A 13,316-nucleotide genomic window follows, 5' to 3' on the forward strand; every position below is an offset into this window, starting at 1 on the left:
AGGGGCGTAACATTTCCGTCACATGCTTGATGTATTCGGCCAATCACAACGCACTGGATAGTTGGCCAATCAGAGCACACCTCGCTTTTCAGACCGATTAGTTTTGTAAAAATCGACGCGTTTCAAAAAGGCGGGGCATAGATGAGAAACAATAATGTACAGTATGTGGAAAATAATGTGTTTTTTTAACTTTAAACCGCATAAACACATTTCATTACACCAAATACACAAAATAATGTTCTTTTTAGCAGCATCATATGACCCCTTTAAGCTTCTCTTTACTTAAGCTTCTCTTCCTTAAAATTCTTCAGTTTTTTGGTAATGATTTTCAAAGGGTTGAAGTCCTGTTTACCGTCAGACTGACATTTGGTTGCCATAACGATTGTGAAACGCTTGTGTTCTGTGTCTCATGGCATGATCACAAGCACTGAATTGCACATGACATAAGACAGAGATAACACCCCTATGAATATATGGTTTATGACACTGATATAGATGATGTGCCAAGCTTAGTGTAGTGCAAAAATGTCTTGTTTAAAGGTATAGTTCACCCAAAAATCTCTTTATTTACTCACCCTCATCATGTCATTGCAAAATTGTATGATTTTCCTTTGCCCATGGAACACAAAAGGGGAATTTCCGAAGAATGTCTCGATTGCTTTTTATCACATAATATGAAGCTGTCAAGCTTCAAAATGACAAAAAACACAGCACTTCAAGCATTTGTCATTTTGAAGCTTTAAAGCAACAGTTCACATTCACTTTCATTATCTTGGCCACTCTTGATTATATTACTAAGAAATTCACCTTTGTTCCCCAGAAGACGGAGAGTCAGGTTTGGAATGACATGAGGGCGAGTAAATGATGACAGAATTTTTATTTTTAAGTGAATTATTCTTTTAAATCTATTTATTAGTGTGCATTTTGTAATTCTTTTTAATTCTTTATATCTTCAAGGTCATTACCAGGTACAACGGCAGCAGAGTGTGAATCAAATCTCAAAAAGATATACACTGTCCACACTGTACAAGTAGGTGTTGCACTTTTATTAGAAGTAATTTTGTAATTGTCATTTTATAATTATATGTTGTGCCTGATCAACCTGAAAAACTAGTCCTTTGATATATTAATCAAGATGTGGTGAAATTTCTGTTTTTGTAGAATTTTAATTGAGATATATGCAAATTTGGCAAGCCCAAATTTGACGGATGCTAATAACTGATAATTATTATGTTCAATATTTTGCTTGATCATCTTTCCAATTCATTATAGCTTCCATTTAGATTTGTATATGACTTAAATGAAATTATGCACCAAAATATTATAATGGACAATAAATAGTGTTTAATAGTTTTGTAAGCCAGCAGAAAAAAAGTTTACTGTTGCAGTTGGGAAAAATATTGTTGCTGATATATTATGCATCACCTATTTTTCATAACATAAAGAGTTTCTGGAGTGTGTACAACAACATCCCTGCTGTGTCCTGCCTCCCTCTGAGGTGTAGCTACCACTTAATGCGAGGAGAAAGAAGACCACTATGGTGAGTCTCCAGCTAATTCACGATAAAAGTTTTAATTTTTTTTCTTTTTGTTAAAAGAAATTAATACTTGTTATCAGCAACGATGCATTGAATTGATCAAAAGTGGCAGTAAAGACATTTATAATGTTACAAAACTTCTATTTCAAATAAATGCTGCTCTTTTGGACTTTGTATTCGTCAAAAAATCCTGAGCAAATCGGTTTCATTTAAACTGTTAATAAAAATGTTTCTTGAGCAGCAAATCGGCATATTAGAATGATCTCTGAAGGGTCATGTGACACTGAACACTGGAGTAATGATGCTGAATATTCAGCTTTGCATCACAGGAATAAATCGCATTTTAAAATATATTAAAATAGAAAACAGTTATTTTAAATTGTAATAATATTTCACAATATTACGGATTTTACTGAGTTTCTGATCAAATAAATGCAGCCTTTGTGAGCACAAGACACTTCCTTTACTTTTTAACTGGAATGTATATCTGTCCTCAGCTTGGGAAATGCCTTTGGGACAATTTATATAAACCATTTTGTTTAAAAATATTTTTTTCTGTCTACACAGGGAAGAGGAAAGCAATGCCAAGGGAGGTGTTTGGAAAATGAAAGTGCCAAAGGAGAGCACAGTAAGTCTGCTCCACTTTGACTTGTAGACTGACTGCATAATGTAAATACGTTAAATACATACACAAATTCCCATACATTCTGGTGTGTGTTATCACTGCCAAAATATAATCTGTCCATATCCTTTTTTCTAACAGTTAGCTGTGTGGAAGGAGCTGCTATTGGCTACAATTGGTGAACAGTTCACAGATTACTGTGCATCAGGTGAGTATATTTTGTAATTGTCATTTTATAATTATATGTTGTGCCTGATCAACCTGAAAAACTAGTCCTTTGATATATTAATCAAGATGTGGTGAAATTTCTGTTTTTGTAGAATTTTAATTGAGATATATGCAAATTTGGCAAGCCCAAATTTGACGGATGCTAATAACTGATAATTATTATGTTCAATATTTTGCTTGATCATCTTTCCAATTCATTATAGCTTCCAGTTAGATTTGTATATGACTTAAATGAAATTATGCACCAAAATATTATAATGGACAATAAATAGTGTTTAATAGTTTTGTAAGCCAGCAGAAAAAAAGTTTACTGTTGCAGTTGGGAAAAATATTGTTGCTGATATATTATGCATCACCTATTTTTCATAACATAAAGAGTTTCTGGAGTGTGTACAACAACATCCCTGCTGTGTCCTGCCTCCCTCTGAGGTGTAGCTACCACTTAATGCGAGGAGAAAGAAGACCACTATGGTGAGTCTCCAGCTAATTCACGATAAAAGTTTTAATTTTTTTTCTTTTTGTTAAAAGAAATTAATACTTGTTATCAGCAACGATGCATTGAATTGATCAAAAGTGGCAGTAAAGACATTTATAATGTTACAAAACTTCTATTTCAAATAAATGCTGCTCTTTTGGACTTTGTATTCGTCAAAAAATCCTGAGCAAATCGGTTTCATTTAAACTGTTAATAAAAATGTTTCTTGAGCAGCAAATCGGCATATTAGAATGATCTCTGAAGGGTCATGTGACACTGAACACTGGAGTAATGATGCTGAATATTCAGCTTTGCATCACAGGAATAAATCGCATTTTAAAATATATTAAAATAGAAAACAGTTATTTTAAATTGTAATAATATTTCACAATATTACGGATTTTACTGAGTTTCTGATCAAATAAATGCAGCCTTTGTGAGCACAAGACACTTCCTTTACTTTTTAACTGGAATGTATATCTGTCCTCAGCTTGGGAAATGCCTTTGGGACAATTTATATAAACCATTTTGTTTAAAAATATTTTTTTCTGTCTACACAGGGAAGAGGAAAGCAATGCCAAGGGAGGTGTTTGGAAAATGAAAGTGCCAAAGGAGAGCACAGTAAGTCTGCTCCACTTTGACTTGTAGACTGACTGCATAATGTAAATACGTTAAATACATACACAAATTCCCATACATTCTGGTGTGTGTTATCACTGCCAAAATATAATCTGTCCATATCCTTTTTTCTAACAGTTAGCTGTGTGGAAGGAGCTGCTATTGGCTACAATTGGTGAACAGTTCACAGATTACTGTGCATCAGGTGAGTATAGAAATATGTTCTATTCAATTATTTAAATGATGTTTATTTTATTGATAACATTTAAGTAAGTAATGCAATATTTGTTTGTCTTTTTAGAGGATGAGGTGGTAGGAGTAAGTGTCAGTGTGAGAGAACGAGAAGATGTGGTTCAGGTCTGGAATGGAAACGCCTCTTTTGCCAATGAGGCAAACGTTTTAGGAAGAATCTACGAACTTCTTCCACAGATATCTTTTAAAGCAGTATTTTATAAACGTAAGTGTCAGCGGTTTACATTCTTCTCACTGCATGCCACACTGTCCATGCTGAGAGTTCACTGTTTATTGTTGAAACAATAGTTGCGTGAGAACTCCCTAATGGCTGGATACAATGTTATACATTTTTCTATTAAACTAATTGTATTTATAGATTTGGTTAAGTTAATTAACACATTTTAAGTGCAAAAACATCATAGAATTGTTATTGACTGATTCCATTTTTTTTTTTTTTTCAGCACACGAGGAGCACCATGCATTTGAAGGTGGTCGCTCAAGACATTAGCAAGCTTTGCACATTCACCACAGTTTTCCCTGTTTTTGGACTGATCCTAGAAAATGGACTGAAAACGGAAAAAGAATCCCTCCTGGGCGAACAGAACTCTTGGGTTTTGCGGTTGTTTCATGTCACATAGGGAATGCTACAGCCCTGTTTTTAAGTTGTAAGCGTTGCAGATGATCCCTCCATGCTTTTTGTAAGAAGTTTTCTCCTAACAGATATTTAGGCAATATCAATAAAGCTCACATAGCCAGTAGCATATGTAATATAAATTAGGGTGACCATACGTGCCATTTTTCCCGGACGCATCCTGGCCAGGATTTCTATATTGCCTAAAATATCTAGGGTTTGGCTTTGTTTGCGTGTGCAGACCAACATAGTAGTATGACATCGGTTCCTTATGTTTTCGAAACGCTCTCGAGGTACTTTGAATCAAAGCAATATAGAAATCCCGGCCAGGACGCGTACGGGAAAAATGGCACGTATGGTCACCCTAATATAAATCGTCACGACAGAGCAATGTTGCCAATTGTCATGGCCCATTTCTAGGTTTAGTGATCAAATGTGCAGTCCAGTGACAGTTGCTGCTTGTCAAAGTATATACTTGTTGTGTTAGAAATCCATTAGGATCAAACTCTTTAGGGCTGTTTTTCCTTAGACACACATTAGGCATAACCTTAGACTAAATAAAGGTCTAAGGCTAAGCTTAATCTGCTTCTGGGAACTCTTTTATGCAAAAGTATTGCACATTTCTTTTTGGGGAAAAAACCTCTTTGGCTTGGAGGTTATTAATGATTTCAGAGCAAATGTAAGTGGGTGTAACAGCCTTGGTTATAACAGTAAGTATACAGCGAAATGCATATGCAATTCCACGTTTTCACCCTAAATGTGATATTTAAGTCCATTTAAATAATCCTGTATTAATCACATGAGGGTAAATTCTTGCATCTTGCGAACGGCTTTGCTTTTATGATTTAGAAAACTATCCAGATCTCCTCCTGTAGTATTTTATGTAAGTCAAAGCTGTTTTAGAATGGCGTCATAGCACTGTTGAACTTCTCTTTTCTTTTTCGGTTACTGCCTCGTGGTTGATATCCTGCATTTTGTTCTATGCGTTGCTGTAGGCGCTTAGTGCCTCGTCTTTGTCGAAATAGTCCAAATGCTTAATATTTTCATTGTCGGAAATCATTAAGTCTATATTTTTTTTTAACTTATGCATTTGCTTCTAACTGCCTTTTCATTCACTATAATCACACTGTGTCTTGTTTCAGATTGTATTTGTTTTATTGTGTTTGGATGGATGCTTATGTTGGAAAACTTGTGAGTCGAGGGGAGCTAGTGTAGCTATTGTCAAATTATGAAACTGAAAATGACCTGTGTTATCATCAGAGCATATATTTTTTAGTTTTTCAGTACCAAAGAGATTTCCTTTCTGTTTTCCTGTGTTATAATTCATCATCGTCTGTGATCTGCACGTGTCTGCGTCCTTCTGAACTCGTATAGAGAGAGTTAAAACCGTGTTTCTCACGTTCGTTTTTACTGATGTCTTTTTCATTAGCTCACTTTCTGCTGTGTGGCGGTTTTATTTAGGTTTGTCAAGTCTGAAACTTCAAGCCCGAAAAGACCTGTATCATGAACCAGGTCCCTTAATGCACTAAAAAGCACAATTATGATTTTGTCCTTCATGTGGGCAGGGATGTGCAAAATAACCTGTACATGCAGCTGACCTTTCATATTTCAGCCTTTTCCTACCTATCACCGATCTCTCAATGAGATGCGAGTACTGACGTGGATTTTTGAGTTTATTTTTAGGAGCATTTGTGTCGGTTTTCCAGGCTCCCAATCAGGATCTGAAACCTCAAACTGATTGTCAATCTTCTGGAATGGTGCCTTGTGTTCTCCTAGGGTTTCACTCACAGAATGTTTTGTTTATCTCTATGTATTTAATCAGTTATATAAATTTTTTTTCTTTTGCTTATAGGTTTTGAAATATTGAATAAATACAAAGCAGAATTCGAAATATGACTACTGCAGTTATTTCAACAAAAAATGCAGTGTCTTTCATTTCAAATGCATGCGTTTATGATGTATAAAATACTAATGTAGTAACCACTAGGTGGCGCTGCACACCCTTTAAACGCAATTTTTAATGTCTTCACTTGTCTGCATCTCCAATACCTTTTATTTAATTTACATTTCACCAGATTTGCTCCACATATCTTTCCCGCCAGTTCGTGTTTAATATGTTATTGATTAATGCCTCATGGAATGAATCATATCCAGTCTAGTGCGCAACATTATTTATTCCTCGCTTCTTGCGCGGCGACGCACTTACAGCCCTCAGCAGGTGGACGTGACGTCACGCCCCAACAGCTACTCTGCTCTCCAACTCACCTGAAAAACTCGGTTTTGACACCACTCACACACTAAATTTATCCAATTCTTGTTTATCGTTTATAATTCGACGCTCGCTGTAAACAGTGCCGTATACTTGCAAAATTCAGTCGCGTGGTCCGTAAAGTAGTCCCTGGGACGCGGACTGCGGAAGGATACACTTGTTTACATTGTGCTGCACGCGGCAGTGTGGCGGCCAGCGCGCGGGTGCGCGAGCTTCACGGGAAACCGATACACTGCGCTTTCCAGCTCGCAAAAGTTCGTTCCAGGGTCGCTGTTAAAGTTTTCATTTCTGTCCGTTGAGAAAGCACTTCATCCCCGGTAAGTTTATTCTTTTTATCAAGTTTTCTTCACTGTGTTTATTCGTAATTTACATTGCGAGGTTGATTTGCTAGTTATTAGCCTTATCAGAACTAACGGCAGCGCTGGGGAGCAGACAGGAGGAGCAGCTAATTCAAAGCTCTCCACACTTTTATCGCCATTTATTTAGTGTTTTATTACAGGCAATTTACCTTGAACAAAGTCGGTGGCTTTCGTTACACTAGTAATTGTCGCAGCATCCCATTTAAACCCCTTATGGGAGTGTTAGCTGGCTAACATGTGCCTTTGGTTCAGTTCATGTGGAGAACAAAAACAGCCAGAGTAACTTCAGTTCAAGACACTGCACGCAGTCTGTTGTAAATCACATCTAACCTCCAAATCCCCACAGTTTTTTTTTTATTATTATTAAACTGTTACGTTTACAAAACAAATATTAACAACACAGCATATACTAAAAGATACATGCATACTGTACATATACATGCATACAAATCTACAAATACCGGTACATACATTATTGGACTGTTGATCATGCAAAATATACATACACATACATCTTTGGAAGTTAATCAAGTAACTTAAATGCACATTTTTTCAGTTACCCAATCATTATACATTTAGGCCTAAAATAAAAATGTAGTAATTTGTTTAAATCAGTTATTTTCTTTTTGAACATATCATCTTTACCCATTCAAATATATATATATATATATATATATATATATAAATAATTACTATTTTTTGCTCCACACTATAATTATGCAGCCTGTATTACAATGTTTGTCAGTGGGCATTAGTCAAATCTCATTCAATTGAGTGTTAATCCTAACTGGGTGGTTTGATTTTGGTCAGCAGGTTTAAACAGGGACTCACATGCATACTCTCATAGAGGCGTGTTACTTTGGTTGTGTCTCATAGCTGAGTGAAGTACCTACCTAGACTTATTTTAGGGCACCTATAATGCAAAGAAGTGCTGCCTAGGTAGGTTGGTAGATCTCCAGGTTTTCACAGCCAGTATTTTTAGTGTACTTGGTTTGCTGAGTTTCATAATTCTTCATGTGTACTAAAAAGTTAAAAAAAACCCTCCTTCAGTTTCATTGTTTGATTTTGAAGTTGTTGAAACTACAACAAATACAAAAAAAGCTACGCCCCTTGACAGGTTTCATTTCTCCTTTTTGCCTCTGAGCATTTACAATTCAGTTAATTATTTGTTGCAGCTCTTTACAGGCATCCCATTCAGTCTTTTTTTTTTTTTTTACTTTAGTTGTCTGTTCTTAAACCAGGTGTTACTTGCCTTTAGGATCTGGTTCCCTCACTTTACGGCCCATTGTGAAGATCTGTCCATTCAGCACAACTGGAAAACAGTTTCAGTAGAGCGTTAAAGAGGATTTCATTTGTTAGTACAGAGGGTTCCCAAATTATAATTTTTTTTATGACGAATTATTTACAAGTACCCCTCTGAGATTAAGTTAATATTTCAATAATTTAATGACACATTTGCATGTCCACACTTTTCTGATGTCAGTTAATAGTCACACGATATGCAAGTAAACAGAAAACTATTATATTTTTTGTAGTAACTTTCATGTAGAGATAGGTGTGTGTATGTACATGTTATATGTATATATCTGAAAAAGTTATTAAAATTAATAAAGTTATTAAATGTATAATACAACCATGTATGAATGAAATATAAACTTAATTTTTATCACATCTACAAAAATTGTTCAGTCAAGATGTTTGTTCATAATCTCTACAATTCGTTTGAGAAGTAGATTGTTGATGTCTTCAAGATTGATCATGATATAAATTTGTCAGATCGCCCACACTTACTTGGGTTCACTCTTTACAAGAACAAGCTAACACCACAAGTTACAATACAAATATTTGTCTTATTCACTTTAAGATGTTCAAACTCTCAAGCTTTTAACATGTCAAGTCTTCAAGCTTTTATTGTGGTTTAATATTGGCATGCTGTAAACGTCTGTCCACAAAAATGTTGGCAGTTCTGCTTATGTGAATTTACAAAAAGTAATGTGAACCTAGTGCACATTGATTTTCCAAATGCATTCCCATTTCCAGTTTTGAAAATATGGTATTATGAGCTGCACACGTATAAATAAACACAGTGCCACTCTTTACTCTGAAACTTCTACTTCAATTAAATAGCAGTCTTTGATTTGAAAATTGCAATTTGATAAGATCAATGACTGTTTCAGCTTTATTAATTGTGCAACCCCATTTGTTTATTTTAATGTTATATTCGATTGAATTAGGGCTGCACGATTAATCAAATGCGATAGTCATGCGCATCTTGTTAGTAAAGCTGGTTCTGTGATTAGTAGTAAATCTCCATCACGTGCTTTCAGATGGAGCAGCATTTTCTACACAGAGCCGTAGTTCACTGACAAGCTACGCAGTATCGTGTTCATTATCGCAGACGATTTAATCGCACAATAATGAAATCGAAGATATCGTTCTGCGATAATGACAGCCGTTTGCGTAGCTTCTCAGTGAACTACAGCTCTGTGTAGTAAATGCTGCTCCATCTGAAAACTTGTGAAAATACCACATTTAATAACATGTTTTTACTCCAAACTCATAACTTCAGTTGAGTGTTTGAAATAAATCCTTCTGTGAGATGATGTGGCTTCTTACAAAGAATAAGGTATGCAACATATTTCATAGTATTCTAAGCAGTGATAATAGCATTGCATTATTATATACTTTATTATCATGAAAATTATAATAAGAACTCAGATAAATAATATATTGTCGTAGTCGTGTGTCTATTAGTCACATTGAATCAATGAAAGCAGTTAAATCTTCTGTTTATTCAGCAACCGCTATAGGGATTTCCTGGATTTCTTCTGTCAGGCGTATTTGGAGTTTCAGCGCGAGAGTGCCCTCTGGCCTTCGGATGGAGATTTACTACTGATCACAGAACTGTGCTTCACTGAAAAATACGAATGACAATCGCAGCTTGTCTAATCGCGATTTCGATTTCATTTCGATTTATCGTGCAGCCCTAGATTAAAATTAATATTAGCTTCCAACTCATGAACCCCCGTTTGGGAAACCCTGCATTAGTGCATTCTTCTTTCAGATCTTACTCCTTCTGTTGTTTTTCTGTATCCTGGAGCTTCGTCATATTGTTAACAAACCTGTGATGGCCTGTCTTGTGTTTCACAACTGTGTGTTATTGATATAGAGTTAAATAGTGTTTATAAACTGCCTGTTTCTCTCTGTCACTTTTATATCTGCCTGAATAATGCGATGATTGACAGATTTTGCCCTGATTGCGTAATAACAGCTTTAATGACTTACACAAAAGTGATGCCTTATTTCTTAATGACATAACTTTCCCCATCTCCTGCTACACGGTGAATAAGGTAGTCAGGAACCGGTAATGTCACTGTCATAATCCGATTAATGATTAACAGTTTTCTTGACGTGTCTAGATAAACACCTTTATGGCATATCATACTCAGACGTCCTGCTGTGATGGCCGACTGCCTAATAAACAACAGTCTAGTACATAAATTGCTATATTGCACTCTTGAGACGAATGATGTGATAGTTGAAGGGAGTGCCACAAGCATGAGAGAATGTAGGAGTAAGTGTAATGCGGTTTGTTCTTTCCGAGGAAGCGGCACGTGTGGCGCTCCTAGGTGTGGATGTGTAGATGAACGTGACTGATACTTCCTTTTTTGGTGGGAGTTTTAGATTCTGTTTCCCCTTTCTTATGTTCTGGCTTTACCAAGGGTTTCCCCTCAGGGGAAGGGGTTTTAGATGTGTGTGTTAACACGGAGCAAACTTTGTTGTGGTGAGGAAGCGTAATGGCTGGTTGCTTGGTGGACAAGGTTGACGGGTTTGTTCTTGGTTAGCGTTATTCAGTCACTATCTTTTCCTGTTAACATTTGGCAGAGTCAATAAGCCTAGTCCTCTGTGTGGGTTAATTTTTGAAGTAAACGAAACTAGTAGCTCATGTGTGTGCATAGTAATCAGTTTCTGGTAAATAAGCACAAGTTTGCTTTGTGGACTGGGAAGGTGTTGCTGAAGAGTTGTGAAAGAATTGCTTGTCACACCATGCTGTCTATTGGTGTTATCTATATGGAAATGGATATAATTCTGCTGCCCTATCTCAACTGACTCGCACACCTATTCAAATCTTCCGGAACAGTAAAGTGTGGTGGTGCTATCAGTGTTTGCCATCCTGGAGAGTTTGAAGCATATGCTTCATATAAGAATATTCATTTATATTAATTTTTTGCTTGAGGTTAACGGTGGCTAATTGGAAATACTGTAGACAGGTTGCATTTTTAGCAAGTTTCAAAATTAATATAATTCCCTTTAAAATGTTGTGATGCCTAAATTCAATTGTATCATTAACAAACGAGTTTAGTTGTTCAGTCTTTAAGTTTTTATGTAAGCTACTGTTCAAAAATTTGTGAACGGTAAGCTTTTTTTTGTTTTTGTTTTGTCTTGTGCTCACCAAGGCTGCAGTTATTTGATCTAAAATATAATAAAACATTATTTGTAACATTATAAATGGCTTTACTATCACTTTTGATCAATTCAATTTAATTTATGTTTGCTGAAAAATATTAAATTCTTTAGGCCATAATATGAAATAATTATTGGCTTATTTGTTATTGGCCAGAGTTTTCATATTTGTAATATTGTTCATTCTTGGATGTCCTGTAGGATTTGTTCTTGAATGCTGTTGTTCAGAAATCAAGCAGAGTTCTCCTTATGCACAGTTTGTCTTTAAGGCATTTTCTAGGGATGCACCGAATTTTCGGCTGCCGAAAATGGCATATTCGGTTTTCGGCCGAAAGAGAAAAATGGCCGAAAATATCAACCCTCTACATTGCGAGTAAATCACTCGCATATGCGACTAAATCTTACTCTGGGCGACTAAATAATATCTAACATTAGCCATTGGCTAATAAATTCTTAGATTTTACACGCCAGTATGTGTGTGAGAGGCGTTCAACACAGATTTTCACTCGATAAACACGCTGACTGAGCGCTTGAGAGTTTCGCTCTCCGTCAAGCGATCTGTACTATTTGGATGCGCTCAATGGATCATGTCATGTACTCAATGGATGCGCAGTATGTAGCACGCAGCGCACCTGTATTTGACGTACCGTAAACTAGTGTGAAGGCGCACGACTCGCCGTCGCTTTGTTGATAGCGCTGTGTTTCTCACACATGCAAAGAGAGAGAGCGAGAGACATACTACGCTGAATCGACGCGCTACATGTAAACCGTATTCTTTGTTGTATTTTCCTGTCAAAATAACAGAGTTCATTTAGAATTATTCAGCTTTTAAGAACAAGCAGAAGATATGCCGGGTTCTCGGCAGTGGGCGGAGCTAATGCACGAACAGCTCTCGTTGGCTGGCACTCATCGATTACCATCCCCGTTTTGATTTCAGCAAATACATATAATAATATAGCCTATATGGCGTGCCCCGCCCTGCTCTGCCCGGCAGTGTTCAGCGCACAGGTTTCACTCTCCTCGTCACTTCGCAGTTTGACACTCCGCTCAATATTCCGCTCTATGAATGTGCTCGTGTACCACTCATGCTCACCGGAAAAGCAAAGTACGCTCAAATAACGCGCTGACAGGAAATTTCAATGTAGAATACTTGTTCTTGTTTGCAGTAGCGCTACTGTGCTGTAACATGCTGTAGTACAGCTGTACTGGACAACGCTGGTAAAATGATGCTACCTTCACGTGACACTATACTCTGCTCACATGTTCTGATAAATAATAGCTTTTTAAGACTATACATTATTTGGATAATTAGTCCAAAAAAAAACAACAACAGCTTATATCTGATTCTGTTACATAGAAGTGAATAAAAATATTATAGTGATATTTAATATTAAGGTTACACTTTACAGTAAGGTGGTTCCATTAGTTAAGTAAGGGATAATCAACGGCTAGCCGTGCATTAAAGGATTTTAAATGCACGATGTGGAGGCAAAGAACCACCCGACGCAAAGCGGAGGTTAGACAAGTTAAAACTAGTATTGCTCTTTGCAGCGCAATATTTGACCGAATGGGTAAAAATGACAGTTATTTTCGTCAGTTATGGCACGTTAGCTCTAGCATTCTGCCCGCTTCAAATCAGACACAGAGATGAAATAGTGTGGTAAGATCACATTTATTTTAATGAATTATTGCATGTATTTCAATTAATTATCGAGAGAGAGATGACAGTTGTGTGTACCTGCGTGCTGCGTCTGCGCGGCTCTCTCTACAAACAATTACTTCAGAAACAGCCATTTTACCATCGTTGCTGAGGAATATAATGTAGCAATCTAGTATCTAGGCTATTTTATTTATAAAAATCGCGGGGAAGCGTTGACAA

The 13,316-nt window shown here is 36.4% G+C and overlaps 2 protein-coding genes across 3 annotated transcripts in view; both read left to right on the forward strand.

The window, feature by feature from the left end:
- LOC107727004 (eukaryotic translation initiation factor 4E type 3) overlaps window positions 1–4,532 on the forward strand; it is an 8,693-nt gene extending 4,161 nt beyond the window's left edge. Inside the window, exons 2-7 of the mRNA XM_016536740.1 lie at window positions 958–1,030; window positions 1,446–1,540; window positions 2,105–2,165; window positions 2,301–2,367; window positions 3,782–3,937; window positions 4,176–4,532. Coding sequence (XP_016392226.1) covers window positions 958–1,030; window positions 1,446–1,540; window positions 2,105–2,165; window positions 2,301–2,367; window positions 3,782–3,937; window positions 4,176–4,222 — 499 coding nt within the window. The 3' untranslated portion in view covers window positions 4,223–4,532. The remainder of the gene's footprint in view (window positions 1–957; window positions 1,031–1,445; window positions 1,541–2,104; window positions 2,166–2,300; window positions 2,368–3,781; window positions 3,938–4,175) is intronic.
- Window positions 4,533–6,582: 2,050 nt separating this feature from the next.
- The window catches only part of LOC107727024 (forkhead box protein P1-B-like), a 52,149-nt gene continuing 45,415 nt past the window's right edge, over window positions 6,583–13,316 (forward strand). For both annotated transcript variants that reach the window (XM_016536774.1, XM_016536775.1), the window contains exon 1: window positions 6,583–6,931. The gene's annotated coding sequence lies outside the window, so the exon portion shown is untranslated. The remainder of the gene's footprint in view (window positions 6,932–13,316) is intronic.

Source organism: Sinocyclocheilus rhinocerous, unplaced genomic scaffold (genome assembly GCF_001515625.1).
Source record: "Sinocyclocheilus rhinocerous isolate Xijiao unplaced genomic scaffold, SAMN03320098_v1.1 scaffold666, whole genome shotgun sequence".
Classification (NCBI taxonomy): domain Eukaryota; kingdom Metazoa; phylum Chordata; class Actinopteri; order Cypriniformes; family Cyprinidae; genus Sinocyclocheilus; species Sinocyclocheilus rhinocerous.